Source organism: Grus americana, chromosome 20 (genome assembly GCF_028858705.1).
Source record: "Grus americana isolate bGruAme1 chromosome 20, bGruAme1.mat, whole genome shotgun sequence".
NCBI classification, from domain to species: domain Eukaryota; kingdom Metazoa; phylum Chordata; class Aves; order Gruiformes; family Gruidae; genus Grus; species Grus americana.
The window spans coordinates 3,549,178-3,572,599 of NC_072871.1; the positions used below are offsets into that span (position 1 = coordinate 3,549,178).

Here is a 23,422-nt window from a genome sequence, read left to right on the forward strand (position 1 = left end):
TTAAAAAATATAACCAGTGGGGAGACACTGAAGAAATAAGGTGGTTTTAGCCTAAAAATGAGGTAGTTTACAGGGGATATGGTAAGCTTTCAAATAAGTAATAGATTTGGTAAAGCAGAAGGGAATTGTCTAATCTCCCTGTCTGTGGGGAATGGCATAAACAGTCATGCACATCTTTTGCAGCAAAAAAGATTCAGGTAGACCTTCAGAAAAACTTCCTGGTGTTGAAACATGGGCTGCCGGTTGCTGGGGCAGTTGCAGAGTCCTTCTCATGCGTAAGTATGAGCTTGGTGTGACATACAGAGATGCGCCTGCTTTGGGGTGGAGGGCTTGCAGCCATGGTCTCTGGACATGCTTTCTAGACTTGTTTTTCTGTGACTGTGTGGCAGAAGGCAAAAGGCAGCTTACACACTGGCATCAGCACTGCGTTTCCAAAAGGAGACCCCCATGCCTAACCACCCAAGACTGAGAAATCACAGGGAGAAAAGCTAAATTACAATTGTGCACATCTGCCAAATGGCCCCATTTCAAGGTCAGCTTTCAGTGCTGTTGAAGTCACAGCTCTTGCCATTATCTTCAGGAAGAACATCATTTATCTCAAAACCGTCCTTGCTCTTTACTGCAGATATTGAAAATCTGTAGGTGGACACAGCACCCTAAAACCTTGGGCCCCCCATGTTGCTTGAACAAATGGGACACAGTTGGTGAGTGCTGTGGTCTTTGCTGCTCTAATGAGTTAGTGTCAATCCTGGGGCCAAGATCAGAACTGGAGGGACCAAGGGAACACAACTGAGACGTATCGGCCACACCACGTTGGGAACCACTCCTGGATCTGTCACAGGCTGCCGACGAGTATTGCCAGGGCTGTCCAGAAAAGCCTTCTCTTTGCTAATTGTATCCCATGGTTAAGCTGGGCTGACAGTTCTTTTGAGAGCCTCAAATGAAAACAGAGACACGGAGCCTTGGGAAGGAGAGTGATGGTACTGGGTCCCTATGATTCCAGCAGACTTACTCTGTCCTGCCATACGCTGAACCTGCTTGGTAAAGGATAGGACATTGCATGTCAAGAGATAAAATGGAGACTTTTGAGGCTGACTTCCCAGTTCAGAAGATGCTGGTGGTTTCCGTTTTGTTATTTTTTTAATGATGAAATGCAGTGCCTTTTATTCCTAACAAGCTCATCAGTCAGTTGGAGACCAGACTCCATAGTGAGCAGATAGCAAAATTCCTACTCTATGTTTGGGTGGAGTCTTGCAAATAATCCCTTAAGTACCCTGTTTGTTTTCTTGCTGTAAAGTGACGCTCGTCTTTGAAGGAAAAAACCAAAACAAAGTCAAATAGAGAATAACTCAGAGCAAAACATTTCCTAACAATAAGGGCTGGAAGGCTCTGTGTTCCTTGCAAAAACAACCACGAGTGCAAGAGGCTGCACCCCAGGCACATTAGGGAAACACAGGAAAGCCACTCTGACCTGGAAGAAAATGGGGGAGGAAGTTTCCAACCTAGTTACAAAACTGCTCCACTGTCGTCATCAAGGCCAGGTTTAATACAATCAGACCTGATACCGACCGAGTTTAAAAGCCATTGTCAAATGTGTTTGTAGCTAAGCGGCAGAGATTTGTGGCTGGGTTTGGCTTTGGAGCTGAGGGCCAGCAGAAGGGAGCTCCTCGCTGTGGCCCCCTGGGCAGATCGGGCTGCTGGCTGGGGCCTTCCCCTCAGGGACGAGTCCTCTGCAGCGAAGCCACAGCCCAAATGGACAGGAAACGGGCTTGACAGATGAGACAGGCGCGGGGATAATGGCTGGTGTGAGTGATGGGGCAGGCTGCGTGGCGGGTAGGGCGGTCGCGAGGCACCGCTGGATGAGCTAAAGACTCCATTAGACTGAAACTGGAGTGCTGTACGGGATACGCATTCCGGTGTGAGGTCTGGGGCTTACTGGATAAGGGTGAGCTGCTGTACAGTACAGTTTCAGAGGGTTATTTACACTGCAGTGGAGGGAGAAAGCAAACCAAAGCTGTGCATTGGACAAAGAAGTCGATGAAAAGATCTGGGTGGGAATGTGCACGTTGCCTGATATGATTTGGTGTCCCAAATGGCCTGAAACAGCCCATAGAATTTCTATGTCTAAACCAGATTCCAGCAAAGGAGACCTTTTATGATGCACTAATAGGCTCATTAGGCTTTCTTGGGCAAGGCACGCTCACAGCATCATATGTTTTTTCCATTACAGGAATTACACGTGTTTTGTTGTGCTTTAGGTTTTGTTTTGTTTTCCACATAGACTTGCCCTGACAGTTCCCCCATTCAGGTTTATATTGGAGGTACCATCTCGAGCCAATGAATTTTATGAAATATGTTGCTGGCACTCACAGAGAGATGCAGAAAGGAAATATTCTAATGACAGTTGGAAAAGCTTTGATCCCTTTCCAAGACTGCACTCACGTCTTTGAAATGCGAGTTTGGCAGTGCTGGAAAGGCTGGGCTCTTTGGCTGTCTTTGGCACGAGCCCATGTGACAGACATTATGTCCTCTATCAGGGGACCCACATAACCTTGAGAAGTGTAAGCAATGCTCGCGGATTGCATTGGGTCAGATAGTCTGGGCTGATAACAAAGCAGCCGCGGCAGCAGGGGGGAGTCAGCCTAGTCCAACACAATAACTGAAAACTATTTTGACCTGGTAACTCTTGGGTCTGCTGCCTGCGGCTACGTAGTTGGACATGAACTGCAAAAGTAGTTAATTTATGCCTCCTTGAGTGTAGGAATGTGGTGATGATGGATAGGGATGGGAGGTTATTAGAAACATGGGGAGGAAGGAGAGGACGGAATTCCAGCACGTGTTTTTCTCTCTTACACACACACGCTGGTTCCTTTGCATACATGCTCTTGGCTGTCTTGCATGTGTGCACAATCCAAACCCTTGCTTACACACTCACACCTCTGTTCGTGCACGCACATGCAGGCACATGTTCACATGCTGACAAGGGATTTGCCTGCGCTAACTGCTCGAGCATGTTTATGTGTTGGGGGTTGCTGACTGCTTTTACAAAGGGGTTTCCATTTACTTCCTCCCAAGCGTGATCTGTTTACATCTACTCCTGTGCAGACCCTTTGCTAAAAATCATCTTAGCGTTCTGTTCTTACACTGTTTGAATGTATTCTGCTCATTGGCAGGCTTTCATTGGCTAGCAGAGAATTAGTGGTCAGAGAAATACTGTAAAACCAAGTCCAATTGATTTAATACAGTGGATTTACGTAAGACATAAGTTCAGTCTCAGTGATGCACTGACATCACTGGCCAATTAGTTAAATGCTGCCTGCTCTGAATGTTGTCTGCAGTAATAATCCACGTACAAAATAGCCCTAGATGTTGAAGCACATAGCCGGTATGTAAGTGAGAGAGCGATTGTGGCCATGAACTGCGGATATAAATGGGGATTGGATTGTATAAACAATAAGCAAAGAGACGGCTGAGAATAAAGAAATATTAGTTTAGATTATTTGAAACCATAAGAGAAGAGCAAGGATAAAAATGGTAATCTCAGGAGGGGAGTTGGATTATAGTTACTCCTACAGGGATTTGCATAGGCCGTAAAGTATCTGCATCCAGAGTCAACAACCGCAGTCTCAATACAGACAGCGGGCTTTTCCTTCCCACTGTGATACAAAACACACAAACATTTTTCTACTCAGAGGTACGCAGTGCTTCTGCTTCTGTCCTTTTCTGTCTTACACAAAGTATCACATCACTCCCGTGTTCTCTCTGAAACTTTCGCTCGCTGTCTTTTATCGATGGTGCCATACGTGCAGACGTGCACATCAACCCCTTCCCATGCATGTGTCCTCCGTCACATATTCCCCCAATGCGCTTACGCTTTCATTTGGAAATGCGCGTTAGCTCTCATATGCAACTTCAAACTGTTGCTCGCGGACATGTGCAAGTATGAGCCTATGTTCGGAAAAGATGTTTTCAAAGGCACAGAGAAGATCCTGGAAATAGATTACGCATAGCCTCAGAACATTGTGCAGATACATGCAGAACAAGCTTGAGGAGCTAAGGGAGAGATCTGTGTATTTTCCATAGATGTGTTGGGAACAGTGGAGAGATGAGAAATGTGTAAAGGGTCACAGTGCTGACCTGTCCTTCAGGATGTCATCCACATCGATCGGAAGATAAACACTGTATGGAATGGAAACATACCCTTCCACTGGTGTCCCCAAAGAGCACGTCTTCCTCCATGAGTCAGCGAGGGCCTGGGGACACCCAGCCATGAACTATTTTGGAGGCAATGACTTCAGCAAGTGGCAGGGGAAGCTATTGTGGAAATATGAATGTGTTTTCCATTGGGGAGTCCTCCAGGGAAGGACAGAAAGATCTTGATGCTGAGCCAACTCCCCTATTTTTTCTTCACCCTTCTGGGAACGAAAGCCTTGCAAAGTATGCAAGGAACCCTACTTAGTGAATGTGAGTGTGTTTGGTTTGCGAGAGCTACATGAGCCCTATACACACCCATGCACATACGGAAAGGGGGACTACAAGAAGCAGGTATCAACCTGCTCAAGACCATCATGGTGTCCTTTCCTTAGAAGCTTGTCAGCTGTGCTTGGCTCAGTGTGATCTCGTTCCATTGTTTCCACCTGTCCAGTGAAGATAGCACAACTCATCCTTGTTTTAGATTATGTGATACACAACACTTAATATCAAAAGACAATGTGAACTGGAGACAGAGAAGCAATGGGTTTACTCTTATGTTTCACGTTCTCCAGCTTTGCTCGGAGTTAGAGCATCGCAGTGCCACTGAAAGCAGCGTGGCACCATGGTACACACTTTGGCAAGTAGCAACTCCTGTATTCCAGTGTTGACAAAGTCTACTCCTTCAAAGCAGTGCTAAAAGTACTTCCAACAGCCATCAAGCTTAAGGGATTGGCTTTGCTTGCCTGCAAGCAGATTGCTCTGTAACCTCCAGACATCCCAAAAGCTAAGAAGAAACACTGCTCACCTTAAGGAGCCTTAGGAATTTATGTCATGGTATGGTACCACTCCTGTGGAGGTCTCTCACAAGGACATCTCTTGGCACAACTTTGCTTGCTGGAAATAGCAATTCCCAAACAAGCATCCTATGTCAGGATTAGACCAAGTGCAACTCAGCAGAAGTGACTGCTACTTGTGCTAAAGGAGTAACTTTGTGAGCTGGTGTTAGTTGTTGCTCCAGCCTGAAGATGTGAAACTTGTTACTGTGAAGGAAAATTAGAGGTAACAATAATAAACATCTCAGAGGAAATGTGCAAGGTAACTGCTGATATAAAAAGATTTACTGACCATAATACGTGGTTAATTACATTCATAATAAATAGATTCCTATACTTATCTTAGGAATGTGGACAGCTTTATGTATTTACCTTGGATTTTGTGGCCTCAGTTAATCAATGGCCTGAAGTCCTTAGATGAGATTTACTATATGAATGCAAAGTTAATTGAAGTTTGGGAGTGGGTTATTAAAATATTTCAGGTGACTGATAGGCAGGATATTATAAGATCTTTGCCTGGATTGCAGCACTTCTTCAATACTTTGTTGCTTTTTGTGTCACCTTTAGAAAAAAAAAATGCTTTTCTTTTTCTACAGAGCATACTTAGATGTCAATGAACTGAAGAACATACTCAAACTGGATGGATCCACACACCTCAACATCTTCTTTGCCAATTCCTCCGAGGAAGAGCTGGCTGGAGTGGCAACTTGGCCCTGGGACAAGGAAGCCTTGATGCATCTAGGTGAGTGATAAAGATGTTTCTTCTTTGTAAAGCATTCTTTTGAGGCGCTAAGAAGGAAAGACAAATATGCGTTAAGCTCTGTTCTGATTTCTTATCATTCCTCTAATATATAGTCAGGGGAAAAAAAGTATTTCACGATTCCCAGATACTGGCTCACAACCAGGAAAATATTAGGTTATAAACCCAAAGCATATTATGGTATTTGTAGATGATGTCAAGCTGAAAGTATTTCACCTTTTAAGTGAAGCTACTTTACAGGGCATTCACTCCATGGGAGCACTTTGCAAAGAAGATTGGGGGGATAGGTGGGGGGATGCTAGACAGAAATGAATTTTTAACCTTAGCCTGTTATGTTCTGATCCTTAGTTCATTATTTAGTGTTCAATTAATTGTCCTCACAGAGTACAGCTACCATTTGTTGCTATTTTTCTCTACCAATGTGCAAAAGAGCAAATTGCTGAGAGATTGTGTTTCTAATGTTCATTTGAGTGGAACTGGAAGGAGTTCGCTACCCTGCAGATTGCCCTGCGTGTTTCATAACTGGGTTGCTGAGTATGGCTGCTGGAACCCAGGGCTCCAGACAAAGCTGTGCAACCTCCCAAATGACTCATTGCCCTGACACCTGCAGTGCTGCCGGACCTGTGTTCCTTGCAAAATGTCAGATGAACCTCAAAAGGTTCAGAAGGCACCGACTGAGTCTGTATGTACTTCTCTTAACTGCACAAACCTCCCTGGGGCTGCAAACCTGATCTGGTCATAAAAGCAGGGATTCTCACAAGTTTTCCAGATATTTCTCCAGGCTGTCCAGACCTTCCTAGGCTGGAAGTGAAGTCTAGTTTCAGCCAAGTTCAGTCTTTGTGAAAGGCTGTTTCAGCCAGTTTTTATATTACCCAACCCCACGTTGAGCAAAACAAAAAAGATGTGGCAAATGTAAAGCTAGACGAGGGTAGCAAAATATGGTGTTTATTATTCTAAAGCATACTATGAGAGCTGAACTACAACTTGAGCCATCAGTCAGGGAGGCTTTTCCATGTTCAAAAATACATTACCCTCAGACCTTAGATGTTAACTTTTCCTTCCAGTCACCTGTCTCCATAGCTGAGAGGCTCCATGGTCAGACCAAGCAATTGGAGCTGGCTGCCCTACTTCACCGAGTAAATGTTTTATTACGACATCCAGCTCTGCAGCTGCTCTGGAAGAAGTGTGAGCAAACTTCCCTTCCCAAAGACCGGCACTGACACCCAAAAGTCTCCTGCCGAGCTAGGCTGGAAGGGAAGTCACTTCTACTCTGACTTGCCTCCCTGGGCTCCTGCTGGGAGCACCCAAAACAGAAGATGCTGTAAATGCCTACCAGTGAGCATTCCCCATGTCTTCTGGCAAAACCAAAGATAGGTGTTAACCCCAGCCTCAACCAGCACCCACGCTGCTGTGATTTCTATCACTGTGTAATACCACAACCCCCTACTCCTGCTCTAGCCCTCTAGCAGTAACTCTGCTTCTGATTGTGCAACGGGATGGGTTGCTGGTGGGAAACACTAGCCCTAATGCCACTGCTGGAGTGAAATCAGGCTGCAATATAGCCTATCCTTCCTTAAATGAGTATTTTCACAGCTTCCCTTGGTGTTGCCATGGGAGGGAGCAGAGAACAAGGGGAGAGCACCAGAGTGCCAAGAAGAACCTTCTGCAAGAGGGCTGGGGCTTGCCCAAAGCCCTGATGAGTTCTTCTGTCACTTCGTTAAGCTAATTGTCAACATCATGCCTGAGCAAAACAATTTAAATTCAGCTCCTACAGTGTATTGACAGAATTCATTGACCAAAAAAAGATCTCACGAGAAAAAAGACATTAGCCAACAGTTTAAAGTTGACTTGCAGTGCAAAAAAGTAAAAATAAATAAATAATGGTCATAATTTCCTGTCATAATAGCCCTCCCAGACCTGTGCTTGGTCTGTAAGAATTCATCTTTAATCTTTTTTTACTCTCTTCTATAAATCCAATATGTACTTAATAAAAAATATGAAATATGTCCTGTTGTGCAGATCTAAAGGCTGGGATAGAGATTGTCTGGGTGAGGGAGTTTATCTTTTCTGTAAAACTGCAATTGATTTAGATTCTTGACAGCTGTGAAAAATATAAATTTTCAACAAAGGCAAAAATAAAATCTCCCTCTCCAGCTGCCTCAGGGCTGTCCAATGCCAGAACCATTTACCCAGCCTTTATTTTGAAGGCACGTCCTGCTGAGGAATTTCACCAATACTCCTGGCATTGGAAAACAAACCCTGGAAGTATCTTTGGGAAAGAGACCCCCACAAAACCATATACCAGGGTCCTCTCTGGATGTAAACAGCTCCACATGGGTACACCCCAAGCACTGGAGGACTCAGAGCACGTATTGTAAGAAGGAACACGGAAGGAACATGGGATTGCAGTGCCTGCATATGAGTAGGTCTGTAGACAATTAATTGGGTCTGCGGAGAGCTGGCGGAAGGACCAGTTCAGTGCTGCGAGAAGTATGTACAGATGCTGCACGTGGCATAACAGGCATGATGTTGTAGTGTGATTAGTTTTGTTCACTCTTTTGTGTCTGTATTTAAATTTGCAGTCCATTTTTTTTAATACTATGTATGTATTTGTGCATGCACATGTGACTCCTCTCCACTGTGTGCGTGTAGTCACACATGCCCACGCACAAAGGGAAAGTCTTTTCTCTATTGCTATGTGTGGGTGTGTGTTTGTGTCCTTGCAAGACATCCAAAGTGGTCTTCAGCATTGATAAAATTTCAACTGGAACACTGTATCATGTGTGGACACTGTACTTGAAGGAAAATGTGAGACAACTGGCAAAACCAAAGGAGAATAACAGTCAGGGAGGTATAGAAGAAGGATTAAGCTACAAGGAAAGGTTGAATGGATTGTGGTTATTCACAGTGAAGGAAAAGAGCCTGAAGTGGGAATGATGACAATCTCATAAAAGCTGATGAAAGGGGAGGAGAATCTTCTGTTCTTCATATCTGTGTGAGGCAGGAGCTGAAGTCATGAACTTAAATTGCCAAAAAATCAATTCAGATTAGATGTGAGTTAAATCTTTGCAGCTGTAAGGATACTGAGGGCTGAAATTGATTGCTGGGGTAGTTGTGTCATCAGGGGTTGTGAAAAGACGTTAGGCCAATACGTGTGAGGGATGGTATAGACCTAATTGGTCCTGCATTGTTTGAGAGTGGAATTAGGTGACTTAAGATCTTCTTGGTCTTATTTTCTTGTAATTCCATGGTGATGACAATCAAGTCTCCAGGCAGATGAGAAGGAAGAGTCTATGGTGTGTCAGAACCCAGCGGTCTCATCTTCCCTGCGCTACAGTCACTGATAAAGTTCCTCCTGCCAAAACCTTTTCTCTCCTCATTGTCACTAAAATATTAGTGTACCATATCCAAGATTTATTTTCCCACTATAACTTTTACAAAGCACTCTGCCGTTCTCATGGTAGGCAATATACACAAACAGTTTTAAATAAAAGGCTTGGAAAAGTTGAGGTCAACAAGCTAAATAAAGAAAATATGAAGCATATCATAAATCCAAAGGTATATCTAGCTGAGCTAAAAATAAAATTCTTATGATTAATTCAATATACTGTAAAGCCTCACTAATACACTCTTTGCTTACCTACACATCCCATAACACATACAACAAAAAAAAAATCACCATTGGTTTTCTTTGTGCACATTTAACAACCACGCAGTACTTTTAGAATTATCACATTCCAGGATTTCGTATTGTTTGACACATTCAACTTATGCATATTCATTAGTGGACCGTGCAGTTCAGATCAAACTAGACTTGTCTGAGTGTATGAACAGAGTGTGTTTCTGACAGTTACTTCAAAGCTGTCTATGTGATCAGAGCACACCCTGCAAAAACTGTTCCAGCCTCGGGTGTATTCTGTTTTCTTTGTCCAGCTTTTAGTTTGCAAATATTGGTGCAACCTACTGCGATGTTTAGGGTGTTTCAGAAGTTAATAGGCTTCTAGTATGTCTTTGCCCTGTGGAATAGTATGCAGAGAGTGCTCCATGTATGGTTTGTTTGACTCGTGGTATCAAATACATTGCTTACACTTATCTGGGCAGAATCTTTCTCTTTTAGCACATTAAGTATTTGAAATTGCATAATACGAAGTAATTGCTTGCAGGATTTTTCTGTAAGTTAACAAACAAACCAAATTCAGCATATTCAGTTAAAGACCGATTGTCACTGTGGTTTTGGTTTAGGATCTTGGACTTTGTCCCACGATCCCTCATCCTTAGAGCCCCAGATTAAAGGTGAGATTAAACCTTGCCGTGCGGTTTCTCTGAGCAGGCAATGTACAAAAAGCAGTCTGTGCTGTAGAGGATCCAATGAACTGCCAGTGGATCTGCCCTCAGGATTGTCTTCCTTTCCCTTTCTCTTGCTGTTCTGAGGAAGACGAGGCAAATGTAGAAGCTACTATTCTCTTTTCCCCTTGCAGGTGGCATTGTGCTGAATCCCTCCTTCTATGGAATCCCTGGCCACACACACACAATGATCCATGAAATTGGGCACAGCTTGGGGCTCTATCACGTCTTCCGGGGAATCTCAGAGATCCTCTCCTGCAGCGATCCGTGCATGGAAACCGAGCCCTCCTTTGAGACCGGAGACCTCTGCAGTGACACCAACCCCGCTCCTAAGCACAAGCTGTGTGGGGATCCTGGACCTGGCAATGACACGTGCGGTTTTCAGAGTTTCCTAAACACGCCATTCAGTAACTTCATGAGCTACGCAGGTACTTGGGTTTCCTTGGTTTGCTGGTGGTGTCTGTGGTTGGGCAGGAACAAAGAGTATCAGTATTAGCTCTGATTTCTACAGCCCATTTCATGCGGCGCCTTATGCTGACATGTGTGCCCATTGGTCTAGGACCAGCCTTGATGAGGGATCAAACTTGATGGCCTCAGGAATCCCTCCCAGTTCTCCTGTTCTTTTTTCCCAGTCTTCCCCAACGTTACATAGTTTAATGTGATGACCAGGCAGAAGGTTTGGGGGAGGGAAGAAATGAGATAAGCATTAAGAAAACAGTTTCTAAAGGCTCTACAGCAAATTTGACAGCCTATTTCCCTGGGATCTGAATGCCTGATCTATGAGGTCTTCTTTGATAAAACACAAATTCAGAGATTCTTTACCCTCTCCCAAAGGAGATATTGAATGTCAGATGAATATTGATACCACCAAGGCTGTAGGATAAATCTGTGATAGGGAGACATCTAATGAGACCCTGCTCCAGGTGTCTGTTCAAATACCATGTTTATTGTTTGGTTTGGAGTCACTGTGGTTCAGCTAGAGTCACTCGCATCTGAGTTTCATCATTAGAGTGTGAATACTGGGATAGTACCTGAGTTGGGATTGTTCTTCTGGTCAAAGACTACCAGTGTGCTGTGCTGGTTTGTGCTGGGAGTGCAACTGCAAAGGCTCCATCCATATCACTGCGGTAAAACCACCCCTCAAAGAGGAATAGGCTGCTTAAGCAAAAGCCTGATTTTGTAGTTATAACTCTGCAGGCTTCTGGCGGCACAGAGTGCCAGTTAGTGGCACTCCTACCCACAGAGCGTAACACAAAGAGGGCACGAGCTCCTGTCACCCTTGCCCGTCGGACGAGGGTGGGGTGGGCTCCTTGCTGCACCCCTGGAAGTTCAAGGGGAGTTGAAGGACCCTCTGATATTTCCCAGAAAGAACAGGGGATACCTTGGCTCATATTTCCCCTTATTTTGGGTCAAAGGGTCTAGCTGTGATGAAGGTCTGTGACATTGAGCTGACAGCATCAACAACATTTTAAAGGTGACCAGTATACTTATAGCCATTGAAGGGCACCTTTATACCCAGGCGAAAACACAGATTGCCCACTCAAAAGGTCATAGGAGTGCTTATTCTGTAATAAAACTGTAGAGAAGCAAAGTGTTTGATGTCATCTGGGGCACAGATTGAAATGATTTATAACAGAAATGCTTTTATGTCCTTCATGGTGCTAGCTAAAAGTGATGCTTAGTATTCTCTTTATTTTTCTGTTTGTTTAGAGAGTGTTTTCAGGGACAAGCATACACGCACTGAGTCAGCTCCTCAGCATGTTGTGTGCTTTAGCGCATGCGGTAGGGCAGAGAGTTACTGCCTGATACAGCCTCCTGGTAACATCACACAAATCAGTCAGTGCCACTTCAGATGACAACATCCCTCCACAAAATCTGCTTGTGTGTATGCGACAAGGGGAGGAGCGTGTGTGTTTCCAAACGCTGAGGTCTCTTCTTCCAAAGAGAACTTGCCTCGCCAATTCTCTCGAGAGCTGGGACAGAGAGGCAGACCACAGAGATACCTATCTGCTCCTGGGAGCTAAGTATGTGCTGGTGTTCTGAGCAGAAACCTTTTTTTTTTTCTTCTTGAAAAATTAAATAAAGTGACATGATAGGTATCTTTAGAGCTCATGCATGAATCTGTTTGCTTTTCTGTTGTTGCCAGTGGAATAAAAATATATCAGGATATCAAATACCTTTGAAACATGTAGGTTGAGGTCATGCAGCTCTGAACATTGCCTTTCTTTCCTTTCTGTTTTGCTGCTTATATACAGCTTGATCATATTGTGTTTGTCTGTCTGTCTGTAGCATCCATCTGTCTAGTTACCCCCAACATTGTAGCAAAGCACTGACTTAAAAGATAACTTTTATTTCCCTGAAATAATAAGTTATGATGTCCAGAAAATCAAGTGTGAGAAATTGGACTTGTAAATTATTTTTACAAGTCCAAATCGCCGTGGTGTTCCCAAGTAAAAAGATAAGTTAGTCTTTTAGACCACTCTCCATGAAATCAGCAGGAATTCTGCCTCTGAATTCTCTTGGAATAATCATCCCAGCACAGTCTCTTGAATTTCTCTAATTATTACTTCACTGGAGGATCTTGAACCTTTCTTGAAATCGAGTGATCCAGTGAAATACCTTTCTCCCTCGCCTTTCCTCCCTTCCCTTCCCCCAGGACACAGCCTGTGCTGATGTTTAAACAGATTGAGAATGCAGGTCATCTTTCTCCTGTGCCATTGTCTCACTGCCTTGTCCTATCTATATTTTATTGTTCGTTTATGATGGCTATTAAGGGCCTTTGTCTCCTTTTGGGCTTCCGTGAAGAATATTTATGGCTTTTACAACATGCTCAGGGATAGACCATCGATAATTATCGAGGAAACCCAGAGATGTCATATTAAGGCAGCTTTTTGCATACACACAGGGTTTTGTAGATATTTTCAAGCTGGTGGTGTCAGTCTCTCTGCTGTGCGTGTTTGATGAGGGGAGGTTCACTGCTCAGTGGAATTAGGAGAGACACAGGAGAACATGTGAACTGTCGTGTCCTTACTGTGGAAGGACTGCATTTGGGGCTGTGATTTGAGCAGGGTCCCAAACGAAGCTGTCTCCTTTTGCTTGCATCTCAGGGAAGATGTGCTAAGGTTTTAAATTAGCCAGCGAATTCACACTTCTCTTTAGAACAAATTCATATTTTTTCATTCCTCTTGAGTTCCACAGGGCATGGACTTGAAGACATCAGAGCATCTAGTAACGCTATTACAATATTGAACTGCCAACTTACACGCACGCAAGCAACTCTCTGAACAGCCTTCGGTGACCTGCATCTTCCCAGAAAAGCGTACTACTTGACCTGTGCAAAACTGTCATTGTTGTTCGTATTGCGGCAGCGTGCAGAGGTCCCGTCTGGGACTGAGCTTTACTGGGCTGGGAGCTCTGCAGGCACATGTGAAGAAACACTCTGTGTTTTCAAGAGCTTTTCATCTGATGGGAAGAGTACCAGAAAAACGGTTAAAGTGCTAGCAATAAGTTCTTCAGCATAGCTTTTCTGGGTGACTTTGCACAACATATTTATTCCTTCTGTGATCTGCACAATAGAGAAATAGTAATTTTCTACTTCTCCCAGGGCATTGTAGTTGTAAAGTTGTATGGTGTTCAAGAGGGCACTAGATGTGTTCTTGTTGCCAAATCGTGTTTGGGGAAAACAGTCGAAATGAGAAATGGATATTTATGGGAAACTATTATTTCTCCATTTTGAATGAAAAAGAAATTTGAAATACCAAAAATGTTTATAAGAAGTTCAGAAAGGGGATAAAATCATAATGGTAATGGGGGAGCTTTTTAATAAAGTTGTTTTACTGCACCAAAAATCTACTTTTTTAATCAGTGTTTGTAATGATTTTCTTTTAAATTGATCTTGCAGAACATTTTTTATTTCTTCATTAGAAAATTTAAGAACTTTAAAAAAATGTCTTTTTAAAATTCTGCATTCTTTTAATCGAAGAAATCTGTCAAAGTCTATTGCACACAGTTTGTATGAATCTCAGCAATGCTTTATCCTAACACTAGCTGTCCTTTGTCCTTTTATCCTCTCTCAGACATATTCTTTTAGACATGAAATTCTTTGAAGTCCAAAGGTCCACTGGTAGTCCCGATTCTGACCTCAGGTGCTACACTGAGGCTTTCTGTTTCTTCACCTCCATTTGTCTCTGTCTCATCTAGGGATGATCTCTAGGGGCTTCGTGTATATCCCGGACCAGAGGGAGAGAATGTTTTATTGATTTATATTTTCCTTTTTAACTTTTGTTTCCTTTCACCTGCCTCCACAAGTGATGACTGCAGTAATTTGTTTACAGGCCATTAACTTTTGAGTGCTGGGAGAACCCATCCCGGCCCTTGCAAGAAGCCACCATTCAGTGGGTCGTAATTCTCTCTTGCTCCCGCCTTATCTCCCACGTGGTTGATGTAGCTTCTGTTTTAATTTCAGATGATGACTGCACCGACTCCTTCACACCCAACCAAGTGGCCAGGATGCACTGCTACTTGGACCTCGTCTATCAGAGCTGGCAGCCTGCGAAGAAACCGGCTCCTATTGCAATCGCCCCCCAGATTGTGGCTCGGACCTCCACCGCTGTCACCCTGGAGTGGTTTCCACCCATTGATGGCCACTACTTTGAAAGGTGATCACGCGCTGCTCTGTACTCTTGCACTGAATTGAATGGGAAGGGGAGAAACAGGGGAACAACCCGGGGCCCCACTCCAGGAGCACAGCTTTATCGTGTGCTGTGCTCAGTCTGGGTTAAGGCTCTTTCCTAAATTGGTTCATGTTGAGGAGGTTATTGATCTGTTTTCTGCCCTTCCTTTCTCAGCCTGTAGCACTCTGTGGAGAGCCATTGATTTGCCATGTAAAGGGCAAATCTTTTCCCATATGTTACGGGAGGAATTTTCAATCAATGATTCTGGCCCTGCGATTCCTGCTGTTATTGCTCCTTACAAATACCTGTGGGCTTCAGCTCTGCCTGCACGTTCCCCCTCCTCCTCTTTCACGTTTCTTTTGCAAGGACAAGGTGAATCTTGTTTCTACTCCCATGGCATCACAGAGCTCATGGGCAGTGGAGTCTCTCACAGGGAAAGGAGGTGGCAGAGCCAGGGAGAGGGACAAATGCTGCCTCCTTCCCTGAGCTGCAGGTCTGAGATGGGAGCTGAACCAAAGACCCAAAACCCTGAGTATCGTGCAAGCATCATCTTGCTGCACCCTCAGCAGAGCACGTAGGTCAGAGTATGTGTGCGTGTTCGTGTCTGATAGGCACGCAGCTACGCGGTACCAATAAACATGAAATGAATGCAGGGCTCTGGACAAGAGTTGCACCACATTGCAGTTCATAGCTGGAGCAACTCTTGCCCCAGGATGATCTGAGCAACTGGGTCATTCATCTAAATACTCTACACAGCACTTGGATGGGCTGCAGGAGCTATAGGGGTTCTAGCAGAGAAGTTCCTAAATGATTGACCTTCTCACATTCCTGTTAACTCACCTTCCCTGTTTGCCTTTCTTCTCCGCTTTTTGCTTTGTTATTTTATAGAGAACAAACTTTGAGTGTCCTTCAGGGCTGTAGCAGTACGTATCACAAGGGGCCGAATTTACAAGCATATTAGCGCCCAAAGAGCTGTCTCAGCACTGCTGCTTTGTGCAGTGAGAGCACCTTGAAAGCCACTGCCTCCATCAAGGATGAAACTCCTTCCAGCGCGGCTAGGACACCATGGCCATTGCAGTGGCCGGCTTGCACTTTATCTAAGTAGGCAGATAGCTGTTATTTTCTGCTCAGATGACATTTTCCACCTTTATTGCAGATTAATATGGGGAGAGCAATCAAATCATATTAGGAGTTGATGAAGAGAGGTCTTGTGCTCTGAACAGTGTTTGCTTTAATTGCAGTTTTGCAACTGAATCCTTTTATTCCCTACATGTGAAAATGACTTATGTGAAGTTCTGAAAATTAATGCAGAATTTTTGGGCCCATAATCATTTTTAGGTCAATTAAGTTTCTCCAATTTAATTTAGATTTCAGAAGATACGTATTGTGTGTTAAATAAATACCATCTGCCTCTTAAAACACATTGATGCAGAGTTAATTGTTATGTAACCAAATATGTCTTTATTACATATTTCTTATAACTCAATCAATATGTTCTTAATAACACCTAGTTAGTTGCTTCTTAAATAACACACAGTGGATAGCCTGCTAAATCTAAAATTTCATAACAGAGTTGTTATCTGTTAAATAAATAGTGATTTTCTAGGAAAAAAAAAGTCCTTTGGGTTTTCAAATCTGTGTGCTCAGTATTACTCAAGAGATTTAAAGAGACAGCCTCAAATACTTTGAGTCCAATTCCTTGTTAAAATGAGATTCCCAACACTATGAGATACAGAAATGTTGCTGTGACCAGTTAAAAATGTCACTGAAATACATGAATGATCCTGTCTAAAACATGCCCAAATTTCTGATATATTAATCAAAACAAGGATGATAATAGTATTATAGTGATTAATAGTGGAAAAGCTCACATGCTGAACTTCCAGTACCGATGTGTCCAGCGCTGCTCGGCTAGAGATACATGCCTGTATCAATTTGTAAAATTGGGTCACTGTGCAAGACAAGTAGGAGGTAAAATTGGCCAAGTATAATCTTATCTGTGTGTGGGAATACTGTAAATCTTTGCAGATATTTTTACACAAAGTGCACACCATGGCCCAAATTTTACTTGCCTCACTTGAATGAATAAACTCATTCACTTCAATGGGACTATTCATGTAAAAAACAGAGGACTGATACTCAGCTGCTGAGTGCCTTGGGCCTGGTTTCTCGTGCACAGAGGCCCCTTCCATGCTGTTTTGACAGTGTAAAAGGGCCTTAAAGGGATGAATGGCTCTGGCTACATTAGCAAGTATTGTGGCCCAATATAAGTAGATCTCTAGCGCAAAACAGTTGTTAATGAAGACCTGACGTCAACACTGTGGGGGTTTTTTGGGGGGTTGTTTCAGCCGAGCTCTGGCCTGGCTCCATGGCTTCAGCAGTTGGAGCACATCAGGTGTGGTCCTGGAGCACATCTCCGCTCTGCTTTCAGGCAAAACTGGGTCCAGCTTCCAGTTCCCGGACTGTGCAGAGTGCTCTAAGTGGGGAAGACGAAGAGTTTCACTTCAAAAGCTCGCTCCTGATCCAAATTACAATGCTACTGTAGGCGCACGCAGTGTAACTCCAGTTCCTTTCATGTCCTTTTCATTCCCTAGAGCTGTGCATAGGCAGTGACCTCTGCTTAATGAAAGTCAAGAAGGGAAAATTAGCCTTGTGTTTAAAAATGTAGCACTGGGCTGGCTGTCTCTGTGGGTGAGGTCCTGACAGGTCTGCATTTGAAGGGAGATGGAGCGTGGAGGTAAAGACCATGTGCCTCTTCCCTGCTTAGATGCAGCTTTGCGGCAGGTGCCGCAGTGCTAGGTGCTTTTTTCTTAGGACCTCAGTTCTGGAAATTACATGATTAATTATGTGGATCTGGGGACAGAGAGTAATGCTAACTCATAGTTCTTGTAAATTTGGGATTGGCTATCCTGTGTCCTCACACCTTGGCAAGAGTAGCTACATGAGCTGTGCACAGAAGCAAAATGTTCTTCCTGACAGACCCTCCTTACCTGCTTAGTGTGTTCAATTGATGTCTGCTATGTTCCTCTAGTCATTTACCTGCACATAAATTTGCCAACATGTGTTTGACCCTAAACTCCAGCAGCTGGTTGAGCTTCTAAACATCTCTAATAATCAAATATGTCAAGAACCAGCATTTCTTCCTGTAGCTACTACACACAGGATTGGAATACTTACTGTTTTCCATCCTCCCATTAAAAAAAAAGCATGAAAAATGTCGCATGCACATATAATACTATGTAATAATAAAATAATAATAGAGCCAATAAAACAAGTGAGAAAAAGAAAATTCTATTCATTTCCTGACTGCGTCTATTAGATGCATTCATCTGCTGTCGCTAAGCATCCATTCACGCGCCTCCTGTTTGATATGCGTAGGCAGGATGTAAACAGTTATTGTAATAGGGCTCTGCAGCAAATTCTGCTTGGACAGAAAACTTTGAATGCATCTGCTCTTCCAAGTTTTCATTGAGGTGACTGCATTAATTTCCATGAATCTGATGCTATCTCGTTCTTAGCAAGCAAATATTTTGGTCAGTATGGTGTCCCAGATCTAGATGGCTACACTTGATAATCGCTTGTTTAAACCTTGCTGGAAAGGTTCAGTGCCTTGGAGGGGAGAACACGCAATTCTGAATTTCAAGTAAGGAGATACAATTTACTCTGAAAACAAGCACTCTTTACTGGAAGGACAACAGATTTTTACTGGTTTTGAGTTGCCCACTGAACTGGTGCTGGCCCTGAAGAGAATTGTCTGGTTTTCACTAGTAATCTTTAGATTTTGAATCCACTTCACTGAAATATCATGCTGTAGGAATGAATTCCTCCTGAGCTCTGAACTTCATAAACTGGAATTTCCCCAGTACTTGGCTTATTAGAAAACAGAGAAGTCTAGATTTTCCATTACCCTGCACTTTAGGGAGTCATGTGCACCGGTGTATAAGGTGTCAGATATGCTATCGTTCCTAATTAATAGTGTTTTGAACCAATTTACGCTCGTTTTGTCTTGATGTCAGTGGCTGCATAAGGTGTAAGGATCTGGCTTAGATTTTCATAAGCCTGTAAATGCGATTCCATAATTAGTTTTGACATTCATGGCTGTTTGTAGGATTTGTGTGCAAGAGTCTGCAGACCAAAAACTTTAACCCAGGAGTCATCCCCTGTGTAACTCCTTTCAGCCAGTGGAGTTACATCAGGGTTGAGTTTGGCTCCCAAGTTGGAAAAGTAAAAAGAGAAAGTTTGCTCATAACCTTTCCCACATGATGCTCCTTGTGATTTCTCTTACCTCCAAGTCCTTGCTGGTAAAAGGAAATGTTTGTCCATAAGCCTACAGTTTTTTCCACCATGGCAGCCTGTGATGAAATTGTATAGCTGCTAATTTGAGTAAAAAGCAGTCCTAATTGTGGAAACTTGGCTTTCAAAGTCCTGTCCTCATCCAGGACCAAGCGCTAATGCAGGAGTCTCTTTGTAGAGAAACTGAAAGATTATTATTGCAGGGACTTCTATCCTCACTGTTGGTGGATGTGTCTGAAAAACAACGGCACAATAATAATTCTGCATTTTGATTTCTCAGTACCTTTTATTCTGGATTCTTGAAATTTTTCGCATATATTATTTAGGTAAGCTGAGTTAAACACTTAAACCACTGCTAAATAGACAGCTGAGCAATGAAAGAGGCAGTGTTATACCAATAGCGCAGGTGGGTAAAGTGAGACAGAGAGAGAAGTTATTCGCAACATGCCCAGATTTGTTCATTACCAGCATTACAGATTGTTCAAGGAAGAGGAGGGCACCTTTGCCTCCCTCTTCTTTATCCTACCCCATTGCCACATTTTATTCTTCAGATGTTTTCAGCAGGTGCATCCCTTTCTGCACTGTCTGTGAGTTCAATCATTTACCGTCTCTTTGTAGGGATGGCTGTGAGCCATATCGAAATGGATACGGATTTTACCACCGATTTCATTCCAAGTCCCCCCTGTTGACAATCCCTGCTTCCGCCTAATAAAGCCAACAGAAAGTTGACTTTCAAATAGATCCCTGTCAACAAATAGGAGATGCTAAGCTGTGGAGCAGCTGAGCATGTGTCGTCCCTACCACCAAAGGGAAAGGAGATGGCCCAGCGTGGGAGGGCCGGGAGAGTAAATTCACAGTCCCGCTGTCCTCACTGAGGTTCCAAAATAACTTCTGCCTGAGGAACACAGCGCCCTTCGCAAAGCAGGGCTGAAATAAATTGTGCAATGGGAGATGGTTAAAATTTGCATAGCTGATTATAATAATTGATGACTCAATCCATACTTACTTGAGTAGCTGAGAGAGTACAGTGTGTTATGCACAAATTGTTTGCCTAAAACTTCTGTCCTTTTCTAGGTGCATTTCATCATTAAGATTTTTTTTTTCCTTTCTTTTTGAGTGGGCAGTGTTCCTAAAAGCAGAATGGTGAATTCTGAATAATAAGCAACTTACTGGGATGAATAACCACACATTCTGGGTCATACACGGTTCCCAGTTTTGTGACCCCAAGGAACGTAGGGCTGCACTGTGTGAGTTGCATCCTCAGCTGATACAAATCAGCTTAATGTTATGGAAGATAGTAGAATTACTCCAGTCTACATCAGCTTAAACCCTGATCTCGTGAATGTATTAGCAAAAATAATTGTGAATCACATTTTCACTGGGTTTTCCTGTTCGACCACTTCTGCTGATAGTACTTTATTGACAGTAGCTGGTATTAGGTGTATTGTCTAGGTGAAGCAATGTTGGCGTTGGGCAGTGAAGTGCCTTTCTCAATGCCGTGCCATGCCATCTGATGGTATGGAGCCATAAGATGTTCCAGTTCAGAAAAAGCCATCCACTGGTGCCAAAGCTGCCAGGTATCAAATCCAGGTTCCCCTGTGAAAAGGATTCAGGGCATGTTCTTTTCTGTATGTTCATAACCCACCCCTTTTCCAGGCATGTAATGATCTGGGCTGTGATACAGCTCCAAAAGCAGGTCCTTGCATACTTAGCAAAGCCGTGCTTTGCAGAGACGCTCTGTCTGATGTTCTCAGAGCCTGGGACTTTGCCCTCTCCTCTAATCACCAGTAAGCCCAAGGCCTTTACAATCCTGAAGATACTACAAGTTCAAGCAATAAATCCACGGTAGGAGAGCAGAAATAGATCTGAAATCTCCCGAGGCCAGTTTCTCTTCTCTAACCACTAAGCAACACGTATTTCCTTTTGTCAGGGTTTGATCCAGTTGTAGTGCAGAGGGGGGGAAAAAAAAGATATAGCTGAGCGTGATTTCACAGGTTGCTGTCGTTTTGTGTTGGATGGCGGACTCACAGATGCCGTTAGCCCAAACCTACAGAAGGTCAGCGTCAGAAAACACTCTTGTCAGTGCTGTGAAAAGAGGGTTAAGTGGAACTGAATTCTAAGTCTTATTGCTTTTAATATAGTTGAATAAGCAGCTCATTCAGCTGTTACTAAGTTGGTGTGTTTTCCTGTTTTCCTGGCCTCCTAGAGAAGTGGGATCAGCATGTGATCTGTGTGCGGAAGGAAGAGTCCTGGTGCAATACGCCTTCAGCGCCTCTTCCCCGATGCCCTGCGATCCCTCGGGGCACTGGAGCCCGCGGGAAGCAGAAGGTGAGTCACAGGGCTGGGGACAAAGACATGGCAGGGGAGACCTTGGGCCAGAGCAAAAGGAGAGCCACAGAGACTGGGAAAATCTGGGAGAGAGCGACTGATTATACCTGTATGTAGCATGAACAAAACTAGAGGACAGATGAATACACTGTGCCCTGAAGTAATGCCACTGGCTGAAATACCTGTGTTTTGGCCCCCGTGTCCTGACCCTGCCCATGAATTAAATGAATTCCGGGAGCTGAACCTGAATTTCAGAAAGCAGTGGAGTGCCAAGAAATGCTGACCATTCACATCTGCCAGCTGTATTCCTCAGGGGAGCTGTTTATTCCTTCTAGTCCAACTCTGAAAGTAAAGAATGGCATGCTATTTATTTGGGCCTGATTTCTGCTGCCTTCACTTGCATTGAATCGTAACAGGTTGCACCAGCAGACAGGCTGAAAGGAGATTGCCCTTTGGGCAAGTACTCTGCAGCAGGAACGCAGGTGACTACGTCAAGCCCAGTCTAGTTCAGGGTGTTTTTCAAGTCATACTCACTGCTCCTCTCCAGAGCACGTTGGAGGGAGAACGGTGTGCTGGTTGTACAATGTCATTAGATCGCCATCGTTAACTCTCCTCCATATGTACTTTCCATTACGTAAATAGGTGGATATGGTAGAGCATATTTAAGATTATACCAGGCAGAGGTCAGTAATCACAACTTATGGTTTGGAAGGAACAGAATATTATTTCAATCTGTCCATCATGAGCTCTTCCTTCGGGAGCAGCACGCTGGGCCCAGACTTCACTGTAAACACACAGGTGGGCTCAGTAAACTCAAAGGCCAATCCCTGGATTTTGCAAACTTATTATACAAATACCTCCTTACATTAAGGGCTTCTCTGTCCTGCAGCTATAATATGTCGGAGTTATTCTACAAGGAAGAATATTTGTAAGCTAATATGGTGATATGCGCAGCGCTGGTGTATATATCCCTAGTCCTAAGGTCAACACGTGCAGCAAGCTACGTCCGTGCTGTGCGATGGGACGAGATTATGTGGGCAAGTGTCCTCTGCCCCGTGCGCCCATCTCCCAGGGTGGGGGCCTGACAGAGGTTGTGGTTCAGTCCAGCTCAGCCCCCCAGTTTGGGCGTCCACAGGCCAAGGCTGCCAGGTACAGTGCAGGGGGCACCTGCCCCTTGCGTGGATGTTGTTCAAGAACTTCGACCTCTTCAACCTGGGAAGCAGCGCTCTGGCTACGAGTGTGACTGGATTATCAAGTAAACACGATTAGCAAAGTTTGGATCACTTGCAGTAGTAGTGCAGGGTGGAAGGTGGAATTTCCACTTAGCCAAAGATGACAAGACTTTGAAACCTGGTTTCATTTGGAACAAAACTTGAAACTTTTGAAATTCTCCATGAAGGAAAATTAAAAACAAAAAGTGTTTGAGGCCAGCCAAAATGTTTTGTTTAGCTCATATAATTCTTCTTTCATGAACTTTGGTTTTGAAAATATCCCCTTTTAGTATATAATCTAGGGCAAAAGCAACTTTTAATATCAACATGAAAAGTATTTCAAAATGCAAAAGTGAAATGATTTCTTCCAAAAATGTCAAAACACAATGTTCCAATATTGTTAGAACTTTCTTCCCATTTCCTCTTCCAGAATAAAATTTTGGCCAAATAAACCCAATTTTGCAAAGTGTTTTGATTTTGAAAGAACTGCATATTCCATTGAGATACGCAGTTCTGTCAAAATTTCTCCAACGAGCTCTGATTTGAAAACTTCTAGATCTCACACGTCTTGCCAGCGGCATCATTCCTAGAGAAACTAAGCTACTCTAAGATTTATTACTCAGCTGCATTTTGCATTTAATTTCCTCTACTTAGAGTGTGTGCCTGCATGTTCTTAACTATGAAGGGTGCAGTCTGATCCTTATCTGCCTCATTCAATTGCTGTTGTGCCATTGCTCTGAAAAGAAAATTTGGGAATCCTATCGTCTTACTGCGTTAATAAGTTGT

General features: G+C 43.6%; 1 protein-coding gene across 2 annotated transcripts in view; it reads left to right on the forward strand.

Annotated features, from left to right (window-relative positions):
* Window positions 1–23,422, forward strand: part of PAPPA (pappalysin 1) — a 180,187-nt gene that overhangs the window by 46,639 nt on the left and 110,126 nt on the right. For both annotated transcript variants that reach the window (XM_054848963.1, XM_054848962.1), the window contains exons 3-6: window positions 5,624–5,769; window positions 10,266–10,559; window positions 14,597–14,789; window positions 21,304–21,425. In XM_054848963.1, the coding sequence (XP_054704938.1) occupies window positions 5,624–5,769; window positions 10,266–10,559; window positions 14,597–14,789; window positions 21,304–21,425 (755 nt within the window). The remainder of the gene's footprint in view (window positions 1–5,623; window positions 5,770–10,265; window positions 10,560–14,596; window positions 14,790–21,303; window positions 21,426–23,422) is intronic.